Source organism: Entelurus aequoreus, linkage group LG18 (genome assembly GCF_033978785.1).
Source record: "Entelurus aequoreus isolate RoL-2023_Sb linkage group LG18, RoL_Eaeq_v1.1, whole genome shotgun sequence".
In the NCBI taxonomy this organism is placed as follows: domain Eukaryota; kingdom Metazoa; phylum Chordata; class Actinopteri; order Syngnathiformes; family Syngnathidae; genus Entelurus; species Entelurus aequoreus.
In genome coordinates, this window is record NC_084748.1 from 33,019,697 (window position 1) to 33,038,898 (window position 19,202).

General features: G+C 37.9%; 1 protein-coding gene across 1 annotated transcript in view; it reads left to right on the plus strand.

The window, feature by feature from the left end:
* stx8 (syntaxin 8) overlaps positions 1 to 19,202 on the plus strand; it is an 80,063-nt gene that overhangs the window by 54,031 nt on the left and 6,830 nt on the right. Inside the window, exon 7 of the mRNA XM_062027003.1 lies at positions 4,838 to 4,939. Within this exon, the coding sequence (XP_061882987.1) occupies positions 4,838 to 4,939 (102 nt within the window). The remainder of the gene's footprint in view (positions 1 to 4,837; positions 4,940 to 19,202) is intronic.

Sequence of the window (19,202 nt, forward strand, 5' to 3'; positions counted from 1 at the left end):
AAGTTTCTTGTTGGGCACTCAATTCCGCGGAATGGGGGCAGGCCGACTAGTGCGTTACATACAATATTTGGCCGTCGACAACCGAATTGGAATACAGAACTATGGCAAACCTTTGGTAAAAATTTTAATCGAAAACAGAATCCTACAAAAAGTGAGGCCTGAGAAAACATAGTTGCGATTGTATAGAAAATGGTACCTAATTTTGACTGCTGTGTCAAAAAGACGCTACTTTTTACCCCACATTGCCATTTCTTAGAGCTGTAGAATATTTAAATATTGGTCTGTACATGTTTTTGTTATCCGAACATCTAATACCTGATATAAACTAGGTAATTGCTGTTTAAGTACAAAACGATAGGAATGTTAATGCATAGCCACTTAGGTGTGTGGGTGTAACATAACCAGGAAATCTAGAATGTCTAGGCTAGAGCATCCTATTTAACAAGAAATGACACGGCAAAGGGTACAGCCCCTAAAGAGGACATAGCTGCTCACTGTCACTGTGGGACCCTATGGATTAGAAGAAACCAATTAATTTAAAATCCATATCCATCCATTTTCTACCGCTTATTCCCTTCGGGGTCGCGGGGGGCGCTGGAGCCTATCTCAGCTACAATCGGTATAATTTTCATAATTAATTGTCTTGTTTATTTCAATAACCATTCCTCATAGACCCCCCAAGGGTGTTTGCAATACAAAGCAGAGCACTGACGACAAGAAGTCAACTGACAGTATTTCTTTCAAGACAGTGCCAGCTCTCGTAAATACCAAAGTATTTCTGTGTACACCAATTATACTTTCAATTAGGGCTGGGCCGATAGACGATAAATGAAAATTAATGTCTGTAAGTTTTCCAGCATTGATAAATCGCCATGTGCATGCTTTAAGAGCATTCAAGCTTATTGTCGCGTTTAACGGCTATGCGCGTTTGTACCATAGTGGAATGAAAAGAAGGGGGTGCATTATCTTGTCCTCATTAGTTTGCAGAATGTGCGTGAATGCAACAACGCCCACTTGAAACACAACCACTCGACAGTCCAAACTCACTTCGCACTCACGTTTGCGTTTGGTGAAGAAGCCAGGTGACAGGTCAGTGTAAACTAAACAGTGCAAAATAGTGTGCGCTCACAGAAAGTGTGGTTAAATACATCGCCAAACATTTAATACTTTTATAAGACAAACATTTTTAAAAAATGCTGTTATGTTGTCATGTCATGTCAGTGTTACTCACTCGGAATCTGCCAAACTTAATTTTGTTTTGCATATGACCTGTTATATACATCTGTTTAAACTATAGTGTTTATATTGTTACTTTGCACTTTTGCTTAAGAAGGTCCTAACTTGATCGTCAGTTAAGTAATGTGCAATTCTACCTCTGCCTCCATGTTCAATATTGAAGTGCAACTTTGTTTGTCAATACTCTATTTAGCTACTTTATTTATTGTTATGGTTGTATATTTAAGCCTCCCCAGTCCCCTCCTTAAGATATTGTTTTGCTTTTGTTTGTAATTTTTATTCAAGTGCAAAATTTTGCGGACAGACAAAGTATATTATGTTGTTCGACATTGTTTGTTTTATTTAAATTGGAGATTTCAATTGTTTCAGTCCAATTACAATGTTAAAATACACAATAAATACAACTTTATTGCATTTGAAAGGATATGGATGTATTATTATTATTATTATGCATTATCATTACATCAATGGATCATTTGGTCTCATAAAAATAATGTCAATAATATCGTTTATCTGCAATAATTTGTATGTCAATATTTTGAAAAGCAAAATTTGTTATCGGCACAGGCCTACTTTCAATTTCTTGGACGTGTGTGTTATTGTTGGTAACCGTGGACTACACACTACACAGTCAGCCAACCAACCAGGGTCACCGGGCAGTTATGGTCACAGGGTAATTCAGTGAAAAATAATTAATTACTTCAGTGTTTCTCCATAATCTCAAGCTAAACAATCAAATGTTTTACAATACAAAAGTGATGTTTTTAGCAGTGAACCGTGGGTCTACACTGAAGTGTCACTGTCAAAAAAATGCCTCTAACTGCACACCTCAACATTATCACTAACATAATCTCTCTTATAACAGACCATCAATCAGGTAGATAAAGACATTAATTTTAAGTCCACCAAGTAAAGCATTGTATTGTTTTGTGTTGACCTCGTTAAGCATCCTTAAAATAACAAAAGCATATAAGGCTGTCTCCGAAGTAATCCTGTTCATTATGTTAATATGTTATGTTGTTATTGTGACTTAATTCACTCCAAGTTAACTTTCAATGAAGCGCATTGCCAAATGTTTGACAATTGAAAGCCACCTTATTGAAGTCATGTTTAACACACTAATTTGTCAATACAGACTCATAGTCCTATTGACAGAGACTCAAATACTCTGGTACAAACAGCACATTTGTTTGTCGCTTTGACCAAAAAAATTAAGCGAAAACAAATGTCCACTTCAGTAGACCGTGGTTCTCAGGTGGCTACTAAAGAGGGTCATTTTAAAATATAGCTTTTGCTCACAAGCTGAGTTATGAACTTAGAATTTGATATGTGATATGAGAGTTGCTCTTCCCCAAATGGTGTGTGTACATGCACATGGCATGCTCTCTATGTTGTGGTTTTGGAGGTTTATCCAGTGTAATAGCATTTTAAATAAACAAACCTTAAATGAAACAAGGCCTTCTTTGTGGTGTGCCAGATTTAAGTCATGGCCAATAGCTGTCACATATGGAAGCATAGGTTACAATAGGAAATTGAGAATTATGTTTTTCGAGACCTGACTTGCCAAACGTGAAGGGATATACTGTACTGTACATGGGTTATAGCTTTAGTTAAAGGTCATGTTCTATCACTTCAGCTTCTTGGCATGGCTGTGAATCCCTCAGTGGATTTAGATGTTGTTGTAGAGCCAAAATCCAGAGGCTGGCATGCCAAAAACCTTATGACTAATTACAGCGGCATGCAGCACAAATGTATCAATTCCTACACAACATTCCTGCTTTTTCCAGAAATAAATATTCCAGATGACTTCACCTGTGGGATTGTTGTGTGGTGTTGATTCACGGATCTCTAGGGACTAAAGTCTTATATTGACTTCTACTTTCAGTTCTTATTAAACCGTTTTTGATTGAATGTCATAATTCATTTAATCTATCCCTAGTGCCCTGGTTGCAGAAAGCGTGCATGTTTTGTAACATAGTCGACTGTATTTTGATCATAAAATAGATGACTAACTGTTTAGTCTATTCAATATTACTACTGTTTAGTGATGTGCGGTGATGTTCATAGCTGGTGAAGGACTGACAGGGGCTTTCACTCTGGTGTTCTCCAGTCAATGCTAAAACATGAGACATAGTCTTTCCGTACGTTCGAGCCTCTCCTGTAGCATCCTATCGGTCGGACATGCTCTGAGTGCCTCCCAATCAATGTAGAGGAACAGCGACCTTACTCCGAGCTCCACTTGAATGACGGAGCTTCTCAGCCTATCTCTTAGGAAGAGCCCTGCCACCCTACGGAGAAAACTCCTTTCGACCACTTGTACCCATGATCTTGTCTTTTCGGTCACAACCCAAAGCTCATGACCATAGGTGTGGATAGGAATGTAGATTGACCGGTAAATTGAGAGCTTTGCCTTATGGCTCACGATCCACTATTCCTTCACTCATGAACAAGACCCAGACGTACTTAAACTCCTACAATTTGGGTAGGACGTCGTCCCTGACCCGGAAATGGTGCTCCACTCTTTTCCGAGCAAGAACCATGAAGTCAGACTTGGAGGTGTTTATTTTCATCCCAGTCGCTTCACGATCCAGTTAGAGCAGAAGATCACGATTCATGCTAATGCCAATTATTTTAACTTGTTAATACAACTGAAAAACATTTTTGGTCTTACCACGGTGGCACAGGGGTTAGTACGTGTGCCTCACAATACAATAGGTCCTGGGTTCGATCCTGGGCTCAGGATGTTTCTCATGTTCTCCCCGTGACTGCGTGGGTTCCCTCTGGGTACTCCGGCTTCCTCCCACCTCCAAAGACATGCACCTGGAGATAGGTTGATTGGCAACACTAAATTGGCCCTAGTGAATTAATGCGAGTGTGAATGTTGTCAGTCTATCTGTGTTGGCCCTGCGATGAGGTGGCGACTTGTCCAGGGTGTACCCCGGCTTCCGCCGGTGTGCAGCTGGGATAGGCTCCAGCACCCCCGCGACCCTGTAAGGGGCAGGCGGTAGAAAATGGATGTATGGATGGGTCTTACCCTTGTTTGTATAGGTCCATGAGCCTATCCTTCTCCAAGAAAAGAGTTACTTTGTTGTAAAAATCCTAGTTTCTTTAGTTTCAAAAGTCTCTCAGCATCTTTGCCTGTCTGTAAAAGAATGACAATGGCAAACACCTGCCAGCTCATGAACGCCACCATCACAGTGTGCCAGAGAACTATGCACTTCGCAGCATAACTGCTGCACTTTATTACCTAATTAACATAAATAATGATATCACACTCATGTTGAAAACATTACACAGGCTGTAGAAAATCATGGTATATAATAAATGTTTCAGTAAACATAACGGTGACATGCTGACGCACGCGTAACCCTACCCAATTGATAAAGAATTGGCAATAAGAGGGTAAGCTCTGCCTGAACGCCTCATTTCAGGTTTCTTCTGTCTGATTATAATCTTACTGAAAATACACGGTCCAATGGCCAAATGTAAATATTACATTTCAGAGCCCCACCTGTCTCGCCTAACTCTACGTCACTGCTGTAGTTATAGAACACCAGTTCTATAAAGTTGTCTTAATCAATGTTTTTTTTCCCCCTCTCAGAAATCATCGATGACCTCGCGCATCTCGTGGACAAGACAGATGGCCGCATTCATAATGAGACACGACGGGTGAAGCTAGTGGAGAAAAAGTCAGCCTCTTGTGGTGAGCAGTCTCATTTTCTTTCACTCCTGGTCTAGTAGTCGTTATGGCAATCCTGATACTTTGGGCACACTCATACTCTGCAATCCCTGCCGCGCTTGGGATTGCTGCACACTTGATACTTCATTTCTTTCTCCTTTGACAAGCGGGAGCACTTTGACCTGTCACTCTAACACTCTACCCTTCCCTAGCACGCTTGAAAGAGGTGGGTCGGGCCCTGGCGTGATTGTTCATGCACGAGCACATTGTGCAATACTGTATACATGTTTCATGGCCATGGTTCATTTTTTTTGGACATGCTTAACAATTTCTAATAAGAAACCTAACATGATTATCGTAGTTCTTGGAAGAGGTGAATCTGGCCGGAGCTTGATTGTTCATGCACAATTACAATGCACAATACTGTATACATGTTTCATGGTCATTGTTTATATTTTTGGACATACTTAACACGTTTTAATAAGGAACATTACATGACTAACGTATCGCTTGGAAGAGGTGGGTCTGGCCCGAGCTTAATTGTTCATGTACAATACTATATACATGTTTCATGGTCATTGTTTATATTTTCGGACATGCTTACAAGTTCTAATAAGGAACATTACATGACTAACGTATCGCTTGGAAGAGGTGGGTCAGGCCCAAGCTTGATTGTTCATGCACAAGTACAATGCACAATGTACATGTTTCAGGGCCATGGGTTTATTCGTTTTGGACGTGCTTAACGCAGTCTATTAAGGAGCTAACATAGCGCTTGGACATGCCGTAAACCGGTTTTCCTTCTAATAATAACCCCACCGGATGCAACTACGCTCATGTTCCAAAATCCACAAGTTGTTTATTATTTAGGTGACTTCATCAGTATTTTCAAGTAACTCTGTAACTTTCCAACATTTATGTACGGTACTGTAAGTTATTTAATTGACTTTACCAAATAATGACCTGTGGCCGGCATTACCTCAGAGCTTCAATTTGTTTAAATTTTCTGGAGTCATGTACGAAAATAGTTTGTCAATGGCTAAGTCTTCTTTGAAGAGGACTACCGCAGCTGACTAAAGCCAATCCATGGAATGTGAGCGTGTGAACCGGCCTCCGTTTTGGACTCAGACGGTGTTGCTTCGGCAAATGTTGCTTTGTTGTGTGACGGGACCTAGCTAACAAGCACAGATGCTGAACAGAAGCAGACCAGACAATGTGAAGGTCCCGCCCCTGAAATGCTTCATTCTGTTGGTTGTGTCCCCATGGTGCTCGAGTAAGAGCTTGTTTGTATATCCCAGAGCTGCCACCACACCCCTTTCCTTCATTTGCTCACTTCAGGATTAAACAGAATTCATGGGTGTATGTGTAATGCATTTCAAGACATCTACGTATACTTCATGAGTTTTTCGAGGGTGTGCAAATTCCCTCATGTACTTACACGCTGATATACAGTATACTGCTGTGCGTCTGTCCGTCTCTGAATGAAAAGTCCACCCCCTTCCTTACTACAACATCACTTTTTTTTCCCCATTCACCTCTGTCATCCCCTTGGTCCTCTCTACTGTTGTTTTGTGCTCGTTTTTGTGTCAAGCAGAGAAAGACTTGAAACTACAACATGCCACAAATTATTCGGCTGGCTTTTTTTTCCCCCCATGGCAGCCTGTTTATAATTCCTCAGCTTTAAGTCTTTATTTATTTTTCGAAATTACCTCTCATCCAAAGCTGGCGTTTTGTGTTATGTCTTAGCAGACTTAGCGACGTCAATTCTTGACAGCTGTGGGCATTCTTAACATATTTTTAGTGGGTTTATCGTTTGTAATAGATACATTTTTATATTAGATATTTCCAGACTCTACACAAATCTACTCCACTTTGGAGCAATTACAAAATAGAAATAAAAACTGATATACAGGTGTGTCTCTATACATAAATTGGTATTTGATTTCAAGAGGAATTAGGACATGGAGATGTATTACAGCTCAATAAGTTTTTGTAGTTCCTTCCTTTTTGTAAAATTGTAATAATTAACTCTTTGACCGTTTTTAAAATTTTCTGAGATACTGAATTTATTTTTTATTTTTTTATCTGTAAACTATCAGTATCATCATCCAAATAATTATGAATTATTTATTTCTGTGTGTATTGATATAGGGTTTCATTTTTCACTGAAATAACTTAGCCTTCAAAAATATCCAATTTCATTATTAGTATATGTAAGACTATTTATAAAGTCAGTAGCTGGTCCATAACATACATTAGGGGTGTCCCGATACTACTTTTTTCTTCTTCTGATAAGGTATCGATATTGATCTGTTACGAAATTAGCACAAATCATACATACTTATATTATTTTGTAGTGTGTAATGTTAAAAAAAAAGGCTGAAATTAACTCACGCTGTCTTTAAATTGAAGTGGAGTGGTAATTTAAAAAAAAAATGTTTGGCAACACCTAGTGGCCACAATATATCATTTAATTAAACTAATGATACATTACATTGAGTGACACGTTTGTTACTGGATACTTTCTAATACACTTCTGCCTTGGAGACTTTGTATCAGCAAATAATATGAAAATTTAATTATTTGATAACCGTTTATAATGACACATATTGTGTTTTAGACTGAAGCATTGTTCAATTAAGTAAAATATTACGTTTGTCTATCTTGTGTGCTATTGTGTGCTTAGCTTTTGTGTATCTGCTCGCTCCCATAGCCTACCATGTTTACCTTTTTTTAAATGATTTCACTAAAATATTTTTGGAGCATATTTAGATGTTAATTGGCTGTCTAGCTTTGCACGAGTAAACACGCTGCAGGACTGTGTGTATCAGAGATTTTTGGATGCAAGTCGATATTATCTGATGTATTTTTTTGCTGATATCTGACCGACATTCAATATCAATATTGGCTAGTCACAACCCTAACATACATAAATGGGTTATATTCGTATCGCGCTTTTCTACCTTCAAGGTACTCAAAGCGCTTTGACACTATTTCCACATTCACCCATTCACACACATTCACGCACTGATGGCGGGAGCAACCATGCCACTCGATGCACGCTGTCCATACTGCAACACTTTTTGGCACCTTTACATCACAACGGTTCTGTAGACAAACGATAGCGCTATTATAACAGGAATGGTACAGGAAAAAAACTGAACTTACTGTACCTATGGTCTTACTTTATTGCATAAACTGCACCGACCTATAATTAAGGAGGACCCAAGTTGTTGCACCAATATTCCGCCTTCAGACGTGGCATCTACAACACAGGTCGAGCAAAAAGGGAAGCTGCTCGGGTGCCAAATTACACATAGTTGCATCATTATCATGCACCGGCATTTTGAGATAGCATCTGTTACGGCACTGATGTGAGTTGTTCTCTGCATAAAACTGGCTTGTGTTGAAGTCATTAGGGGGTTACGCTTTGTCGGCTTACTATGATGTCACCTTATTTACGCTACTGATTGCAGTCAAACACAAGCCAGACTACGGTCTAACCTTTCGAACGACACCATGGTGAGCTAATCTGAAACGTGCTACATGGGGGAATGTGGCTTTTGGGTCTTATTGGTGACCTTACATGAATTATTTGGCAAGTGTGCATTCGAAACGTCCTGACATTTAGGTTTGGGTGCAGAGGTAAGATTTTTTAACTATAAAAAAAAAAAATTCAAGTAAATAGGGACGTTATATAGTAATTTCCGCTTGTTTTAATTCATTAGTTTTGGGGGGAATTTAGTAGTGAAAGTTGTGAATTTGAATGGATTAGTCCTTTGTCTATATAACACAAAGGTCCCAGAGAGTGGTGAGCTTTTTGTATAGTTTAGGCATTAACATCAGTGCTTCAGCACTTCCATTCTCTACAGAGTAGTGCACTACTTCTGATAATGGCTTAAATTTCAAGTATGTTATTCGGTCCTGAAACATGTTTAAACTGCTGGGAAAATAGAAGCGAAATATTACTTCAGCAAGAATACTTTGTATATTGCAGGATGTACAGATTTGTCTCAACATGTTTGATCAGTAGGATCTGTTCATTCTGTGTTTTTCTTCAAGTAAAAAAAATATCAAGTCATAACGTTTTCAGATGGTTTAGGGCTATTTTTTAACCACCATCTGCAGTGTTTTGCAAAACAGTTTTTTTTTTAAACTGTCCTCTACAGTGGACGTTTTTGTTTTTCTAAACAGGGCTATTTTTAACTATTCTCTGCAATGGATGTTTTTGTTTTGCATAATGATTGTTTTTCAACCGTTCTCTCCATCCATCCATCCATTTTCTACCGCGTATTCCCTTTTGGGGTCGCGGGGGGCGCTGGAGCCTATCTCAGCTACAATCGGGGGGAAGGCGGGGTACACCCTGGACAAGTCGCCACCTCATCGCAGACCGTTCTCTCCATTGGACGTTTATGTTTTGCGTAACTGAGCTATTCTTTTATCCTTCTTCAAACAGGGCTATTTTCTTAACCGTCCACTGCAAAAAACATTTGTGTTTTTCATAACAGGGCTTTGTATTAACCATCCTCTGCAGTGGACGTTTATGTTTCGCATCACAGGATAATCTTCTAACCATCCACCGCAGTGCACGTTTGTGTTTTGCAAAACAGGGCCATTTTCGAATCGTCCTCTACAGTGGATGTTTGTGTTTTGCATAATAGGGCAATTTTTTTTAACCGTCCTCTGCAGTGGACATTTATGTCTCGCATCACAGGATTATTTTTGAAACATTCTCTACAGTGGACATTTGTGTTTTGCATAACGGGGCTATTTTTTTTAACAGACCTCTGTAATGGATGTTTATGTTTCGCATAACAGGACTATTTGTACTTTAAACTCCCTCTGCAATTGATGATTGTGTTTTGCAAACCAGGGCTATTTTTTAACCGTCCTTTGCGGTGGACGTTTATGTTTCGCCTAACAAGGCTATTTTTAACTGTCCTCTGTAATGGATGTTTGTGTTTTGCAAACCAGGGTTATTTTTAACTGTCCTTTGCGGTAGATGTTTGTGTTTTGCATAATAAGGCACATTTTTTTAACCGTCCTCTGCAGTGGACATTTGTGTTTCGCATAGCAGGGCTAATTGAGTTTGTTTTTTAACTGTCCTCTGCAATGCATGTTCATGTTTCGCATAACAGGACTATTTGTACTTTAAACTCCCTCTGCAATGGATGATTGTGTTTTGCAAACCAGGGCTATTTTTTAACCGTCCTTTGCGGTGGACGTTTATGTTTCGCCTAACAAGGCTATTTTTAACTGTCCTCTGCAATGGATGTTTGTGTTTTGCAAACCAGGGCTATTTTTAACTGTCCTTTGCGGTAGATGTTTGTGTTTTGCATAATAGGGCAAATTTTTTTAACCGTCCTCTGCAGTGGACATTTGCGTTTCGCATAGCAGGGCTAATTGAGTTTGTTCTTTAACTGTCCTCGGCAATGGATGTTCATGTTTTGCAAACCAGTGCAGTGTTTCCCCCAGAAAATGTGTTAGTTAAGGTGGTGGGAGGACCAAAAAAAAAAAAAAAAAGGTGGTGGGAGGGGGCGTCGCCCGGGATAGGCAGCAGGACGGGGTATGGGTTGGGTGGGTGGAAGGAACATTGTAGCTCGGCCTGTCGCCATCACGTCTCCACCTCATCGCTGCCACCACAGCCTGGGGGGGGGGGGGGGGGGCAATAGACTACAGACTCTGATTACATTGAACACATTGTTTATTAAAAAATAATCAGATAACAATATCTTATAATAAATAAAAATATTAAAGAAATAAAGAAGCCTACAATTTGCAGAATGGCGATATACGGTATTTTTGTTTCCGTAAAGTATAAACAAAACACAAAACAGTCCTAGTTACCTGAGATACTAAGTATGTCATTATTATGACTTAGTAAGTCAATATTTTGACTTGGTAATTTGATGTTAGTTTGTCTAAATTGTCAGACGATCGCTTGTCTGATGTCTCCATCATGTCCAGAAGTCTCTTTATCTGGACGTCTTCTTCTACTACATTCAGCAACTTTGTCTCGATTGGAAGTTTTCGTTTTAGTCTGTCGTGCTTGTGGCTGTTGAGTATTGCCTAGTGAAAAAAAAAAATGTATAAGGATTTTTACAAAATTACATTCAATAATCATGAATACATTATTTGGGATAAACCCACTTTAGCACAGGTGTAAGATAATGACATGTTATTTACAACATGTCAAACGGCCCTCAACATCGTCGGGAAACAATGTGTGTCAATAAAGCACTTCAAGGTATTTTAATTTTGACAGAAAAAAATAATAATTAATGCAACCCCAGTGTTACTTTTATTAATATTATTTATTACAAGAAACTACTCAAAGCATTTTTAATACAACCCTATTTAAATACATCTAAAACAGCTGAACTTTAATATATGCTGCCATTTTGACTTCTGATTCCAAAGCAAGTATTTTTGTCACACTGTTGTCAAACAATGATAATATTAAAACAAATGGGCAAAATATGATTCCCCATTGTTGAAAGTGGTCATCTGAGAGCATTTGTAATTGCAGTGCAGTTCATATAAAATGTTTTGATGCCCCAGATATACAACATCTATCTGCCTTTTAACTGCCTAGCAATGAAGTTAGCGCCCACATACCTGAAGTAGAGCTCTTCTCTCTTTCACCACAGAAGATTGTGGATTGCTCCCATTGGAATCTTGCTGCTCTTGTACATCATTCGGCATATCTTTGTCTGTGACCAGGCTGTGAAGGGTGAATGGAGAATCCAAACTCCTTTGGGAGCTTGTGTCAATATCTGATGTTTCTATTCCAAATTGAATGGATGTAGTTGATGGAGAACCGCCCCAGATCTGCTCGCATAGTTGGAAGTACAGCAAAACAACTCTACCGTAACTTCTTCTTCGACCTATGTCGTCTGATTATCTGTACTTTCCACTAATCGCTTTCAGTTTAGTGCTGATAGTTGTTTTTGTGATGTCCTCATTCCGATGAGGAAATTCCTCAGATGTCCCTCCAAGTCCCGGTCCAAAATAGGGTAAGAATGTCACCATACTAGAACTGGCAAGTTTCCCAGTCAACACTTTGTTGAGTTTTGTTAACTTTAAACTCTAAAACGATGCTTAAAAGTAGCTCTACTTCTCCGTTAGTCCACATATATAATTCTTTCAGGCCGTGACCCGCCATTTTTGATATATGCCGCCTCCGGAAATGACGTTTTGGATGTTTCTGATTGGCTACAATGGTCTTAAGTCCTAGCATACAGCGCCCAGTAGTATTTTGGCATGCGTATGATACTCAGTGTTAATGCTTTTGCTTGGGGACAGAGATAGTTTTTTAAATGCGCTCGTGTAGCTGGAGATCTTGTTAAGACGTTAGTTTAGGCGGTGGCTCTTTATTGTTAAGGCGGCCGCCTTGACAACAAAATGCTGCGGGAAACCCTGAAGTGGTATTTTTTAACCATCTTTTGCAGTTGACGTTTGTATTTTGCACAAGAGGAATATTGTTTTCATCATCATCATTCATCATCATTTCTTTTTATTCCTTTCATGAAAATGCATATATACAAGCCATATACAGTTGACACTTTCATTGTTTTTTTACCGTTTTACCGTCCTCCACAGTGGATATTTGTGTTTTGCTTAATACGGCAATTTTTTTTTTACCAACCTCTGTAATGGACATTTGTGTTTTGCATAGCGGCGCTATTTGTGTTTGGTTTTTAAACCATCCTCTGCAATGGACGTTGACGTTTCGCTTAACAAGGCTAATTTTACCTGTCCTCTGCAGTAGACGTTTGTGTTTTGCACAAAAGAGCAATTTTTTTAACGCTCCTCTTCAGTGGACATTTGTGTTTCACATATCAGGGCTATTTATGTTTGTTTTTTAAATGCCTCTGCAATAGACGTTTGTGTTTTGCAAAACAGGGCTGTTTTTTTTTTTTTAACCGTTCTCTTAATAGGATTTTTTTTGTAACCCTGCTCTGCAGTTGACATTTGTGTTTTGCATAACAAGGCTCTTTCTTAAACCGTCCTCCACAGTGGACGTTTGTGTTCGGCCTAACAAGACTGATTTTTAAACTGTCCTCTGCTGTGGACATTTTTCTTTTGCATAACAGGGCTATTTTATTCTGAAATGTGAAACTAAGACCAAAGAAGTAGACCCTAAGAAATGTCCATTACAGAGGATGCTGGTTCTCAGGGGGATATAAATCTCATTTGTTTCCATATTTGACCCACAAGACATTGGAAGAGTTGTTCAGTTGATAATGTTCTTGGGGAAAAAAGTTGAGTGTTAACATAATATGTGTCCCTTTTCCTTGGAGGGTCACCCAATCCTTTTGTGGTCCGAGAAGGTCTTTGAACCATAAGCAAAGGGCACAGTGTGAGTAGTGTGGGAGGTTCAAAATTGTCTCGCCTATCCAGGACTCGCACCAATTGTTCGGGGTTTTTTTTTGTCTTGCTGATGTGTCTAAAAATTGCTCAGATGGGATGAACCCAGACTGTGGTCTCCAAAAGCTCCTGGGTGGTCAGTCTATCATCAGACACCAAGCATCTCTCCCAAGCATCACTGTCACAGCTGAATTCTAATCTATTTGGAAAGCAAATGTCATTTTGCTATTCGTCTGTGGAGGCGTCCCAAGGGTCAGGAGATGTGGATGCTGGTCAAAGAAGAAGAATAGAAGAGGAGGGACAGGGTGGATGTCTCATGTCTGCTTTTTATTATAGTGTCAGAGAAAGCTCCATTCAAATTTTACATACGCACATGATACACACCTCTGTCATCATTGCTCTTGTTTTATGTCAATGATTGCTGACAGATGTTGGGACAGGCAATACCTTTTCATGTATAAAACAAAATACAACTAGAAACTAAAAGGAAGATCCAAAAACAACAAAACACAAAGGATTCCTGTCAAAAGAACATGTTTCTCTTCTTAATTCACATTCTATACAAGTAAAAACATATATAAATGTACTCTGTGATGTCTCTGGTAAGGTGTTATCAATTAATTCCATTTCATCAGACTACGACAGCAAGCATCATTTTCTGGAGAATGACTTCGAACTAACTCCTCCGGTCTTTTCCCCCTGGGAAGAGACCACTAATTAGGCTGCCGGAGAGTGGGGGAAAAGGAGCAGAGTGCCAAAGAATGAGAGAAATGTAAACGCAAAGTGAAAGGCTGGGCAAAATACCAGCAGCATGCAAAATAACAATGGACATCTTGAGTCAATGATGGGACTGTCGACAGCGTTCAGCCCTGCCCCAAATATTGCCTTCATAAGACATCGCTAAAATGGAAAAAAAAAACAATACATATATACTCCAGAGAACCGGTGGACATTTGTTAGGATGCTGGTTTTCAGGAAAATATTGTTCAAAATTATCAACATGTATTTGACTGAATTTCCTTCATTGACCTAATTGGGAGTATTAACCAGTTGATTCTTTTTGATTAGAGTTTTATCATTAATTTGTGTACAGTATATAAATACATGAAAATAATTAAAGGTTTAAATCTGCAATGCATCGATGTAACTTTACCTCAACGGTGGTCTTTAAACCACAAACTAGTATGGACCAGAGCCAGAGCCGTAAATGGACAACTAAACAAAGTTGCAATGTTTGCTACCAGGCATGTGTGCGACTGTGCATTGCGGTCGTTCTGGCGTTAGTTTTCCTGACAAAATAAACCAAAATAATATGTTTAAATATAGTTTTAGGCATACCCCAGCTCATAAACTTACAATAAAACATGGTTTAATTTCGTCAAAATATATATTTGATGCTCTCCGCAGTATACATTAATGCAATGTTTAGTGACGAGCAGGCTGTCTAACATGCTGTCTAACATGCTTCCACGGCGCAATAAACCTAAATAATAAATAATATAAACAATATATATGTAAATAAATATACTTCTGTATATATATATATATATATATATATATATATATATATATATATATATATATATATATATATATATATATATATATATATATATACATACATATATAAACACATTATATTTATTTACATATATATTGTTTATATACATATATTTATATACAGTATGTATACATTTATAGAGTATATATACATATATTCAGTATATATATATATATATATATATATATATATATATATATATATATATATATATATATATATATATATATATATATATACATAGAGTATACATATGTATATATACAGTCACGATCAAAAGTTTACATACACTTGTAAAGAACATAATGTCACGGCTGTCTTGAGTTTCCAATCATTTCTACAACTCTACAACGCCAGCAGCAGTCCTCCGTTCCAACAAGGAGCACACATTTTGCTTAAGCACTAAACACAACAGAAACACAACACTTCCTGGTTATGCAGCAAACACAAAGGTGCATTCACAAACCCAGGAATTTGGAAAACCATATAACACAAGCAGGTCGGGTTTTTTTTTTGTACATTCTCTTAGTTATATATACTGCTACAATAATTATTATATATATATATATATATATACAGTATACACAGTATACACACACACAGTCGTGGTCAAAAGTTTACATACACTTGTAAAGAACATAATGTCATGGCTGTCTTGAGTTCCCAATAATTTCTACAACTCTTATTTTTTTGTGATAGAGTGATTGGAGCACATACTTGTTGGTCACAAAAAACATTCATGAAGTTTTGTTGTTTTATTAATTTTTTATGGGTCTACTGAAAATGTGACCAAATCTGCTGGGTCAAAAGTATACATACAGCAATGTTAATATTTGGTTACATGTCCCTTGGCAAGTTTCACTGCAATAAGGCGCTTTTGGTAGCCATCCACAAGCTTCTGGCAAGTTTCTGGTTAAATTTTTGACCACCCCTCTTGACAAAATTGGTGCAGTTCAGCTAAATTTGTTAGTTTTCTGACATGGACTTGTTTCTTCAGCATTGTCCACACGTTTAAGTCAGGACTTTGGGAAGGCCATTCTAAAACCTTAATTGTAGCCTGATTTAGCCATTCCTTTACCACTTTCGACGTGTGTTTGGGGTCATTGTCCTGTTGGAAACTTTATTAACATTGTTTTTTAGTCTGTAACAGAAAAGATTTAAAGTTTACAGCACGAGCAGGAGAAAATGAGCGCTTGATTTGCTCACCTTAAAGGATAACTGCACTTTTTTGGAATTTTGCCTATCATTATGAGAGACAAGAACACACATCTTTTTTCCCCAGATATTAAAGATGATGGGTGATGGGTAAATGCAGAGGATAATCTCACCACACTTCGTGTGTATGTGACAATCATTGGTACTTTAACTTTTAATTAAACAAAAACGCTTGGAAGATGCGGCTAATGTAGCCTTCAGTTCAAAGCCCTCTAAAACAACTTCAAAACCCTCCATTAACATTTTATATACACACTATAAGTCTATATATAATGTAGTAACAGACTTTTCATAACAATATGTACAATATTTACCGTATTTTGGTCATTTCAATTATTGCAGGAACTAATTTCCTCTGCACATTTATTTCCGTTTCCATAGCTATGCACTTCTGACTTCCAGCAACAAATGTGTGTTCCTACTTCTGGAAACAAAGGAATGTGTGTTCTAATCATGGCAGACTTGGTAACAGACAACGAAGATGACTATTTTTGGACAAATGAGGATTCACAACATTATCTTTTTGAACCTGAATATACTGAGGATGGATTACTATCACGAAGAGAGAGTGAAACGTTCGAGCAGACAGAAGACGAGAGAGTGAGGTCGGCGTGACTTGACAGTGTAAATGTGGAACTTAGAGCCAAGCTATGTCGACAGAAATGGAATTCTTACCCAAAATCAACTGGAAAGGTCCCTGAATAGCTGGACCAAACGCACAACTGTCCATCAAGTGAGTCATTATTATATTGAACATGATACATGCAGCACGTCATGTGTGTTATTACAACTACGGTACATATCCTGTCTGGGTAGATGTGTACCAACAAAACATAAAATGTGGGCTAATACTTTACAGATACTCTAAAATGATTGTTCATGTTTTTCAGTCAGTACAGATTAGTGTCTTATCACATTGTGTTAGAAACTCAAAAGCGACTCTGATTGCTGACATACAAGCTAGCTTATCTCTCGCCGTAACTAGTTTATGGAAAATACCGTAGCATGCTGATGTGTTAGTATCCTAGAAAGAAGTTCCTCACTGTTCGCTCTTATAATAACAATGTCACTACAGCTTGGGCATTATACAGGTTACGGAACGTAAATGAAGTATTGATGGCGGTTTTTGAATGCATTTTTAAAATGATTTAGAGGCAGTATATATTGCTCCCATTAGCTGCATTGCTAGCCACCTAAAACAAGCCGATTTTTACATGTTGGAATGCAAAAAAAGCCCCCAAAAACTTTTGTCTTCCTGTCTCTCGTAAGCTCCCCTTTAACATGAGTAATCCTGCCTCATTTGAGTGTTTTTTCAATAGCTTATAGGAGCAATTTTTTGGTTGTTATTGGATTTATTGGTATGACGCCATGATTCATCTTTGATAATCATAAGTCCAATAGTTATCCTGCACTCCACTTTTAACCCGTCAATTTCACACGATTACAAAATTCTTAGTGATTTCCCGGGGGTTAACTTTTTCTGTATTCATGGCAATTAACAATAACAAATGTGATATTCCCAGGTCCTGGGGGGAAAGCACTCTGAAGATTGTTTGTAGATGTAGCCCTGCTTCCATAGTATCAGTGGAAAAACAACCATTATCCTTTCATAGGCAGAGTCAGAAACACATGCCTATCACTGTGCGCAGTCTGTAGTTAATAAGGCTATTGTGGTTTTTGAACGCATGTAATATGCGTGATGTCATCAGGAGAAGAGCCGTGATATGCGGTGAGAGCATAAGCTCTCGGGGCTTTTGTTAGATCAAGGAGAAAATTAGTCGGCAGCCACGAAGGCCTCCTAGCACTTCCAAGTATGCGTTGGCCTTCAAGTTCTTCAGCTGCTTTGCATGATTGCTACATTTTCGAGTCATGCTAAACCGCATGTCAGCAACAAATGTAACCCATCAAATACATTTTCTTGTTGTAGCGCCCTGGAGAAGAGCATATTTTTAACACGAGGTGTAGAATTGAGTTGAGTTTGTGTTTATTTGGAACATGCATGCATACAACATGATACATCACAATTTCCAGTTCCTCTGTTCAACATGTTCGAAAAGGAGTAGGATGAAGCAGAGCTTATTTAATCCTACCCCTTTTCCTTTACATAGCAGTTGCTAAAACTTTTGTTCCTGTTCTCAATTTATTCACAATATAGTCCATAAGTAATAACAATAAAAAAAAATAAAAAAAAATTCTTGAAGTAAGTTATATTTCATATGGTGAGATAAGTAAGATTATCTAGAAAATGAATGGATGGATGAAATAAATTCAGAATGTTTATCATGGTTCTTGTTCTTTGTACTTTGTAAACACTTTAAGTTTGAAGAGTTTCTTGAAGTGGATTAAATGAGTACATTGTTTGATTTCTTTGCTTAATGCATTCCATAATTTAATTCCACATACTGATACACTGAAGGTCTTAAGTGTTGTGCGTGCGTACAAATGTTTTAAATTACATTTTTCTCTAAGATTATATTTCTCCTCTTTTGTTGAGAAGAATTGTTGTATATTATTGGGTAGCAGGTAATAGTTTGCTTTGTGTATAATTTTAGCTGTTTGCAAATTCACTATGTCGTGGAATTTCAGTATTTTCCATTCAATGAATAAAGGGTTTGTATGTTCTCTATATCCAACATTATGTATTATTCTAACTGATCTTTTTTGTAACACTGTTAATGAATGAAGTCTACGTTTGTAGTTATTTCCCCATATTTCTGCACAATAACTCAGATATGGTAACACTAGCGAGCAGTAGAGAATATGGAGTGATTTTTGGTCTGGAACATATTTTGCTTTATTCATTATTGACGTGTTTATGTTGTATATTTTTTACATGAGATTTCCAGTTCATTTTATCATCAATCATTATAACTAAACATTTGGTTTCATTTACTCTTTCAATTTCTATTCTTGGATTTGAAATTTGTGTTATGGGAGTAATGTCTCCATTGAACGTGCACTTCAGTGAAGAAGTGTTATCAAACGTGTTATCTGGAGCGGTGCACAACACATTGACAACAATAACAACCCTGTGCGCTGACATTCACGAATGAATGGGGTGTACAGTACAATCAATCAAGCAATCAATCAAAGTTTATTTTTATAGGCCTTAGTCACAAATGTCTCAAAGGGCTGCACAAG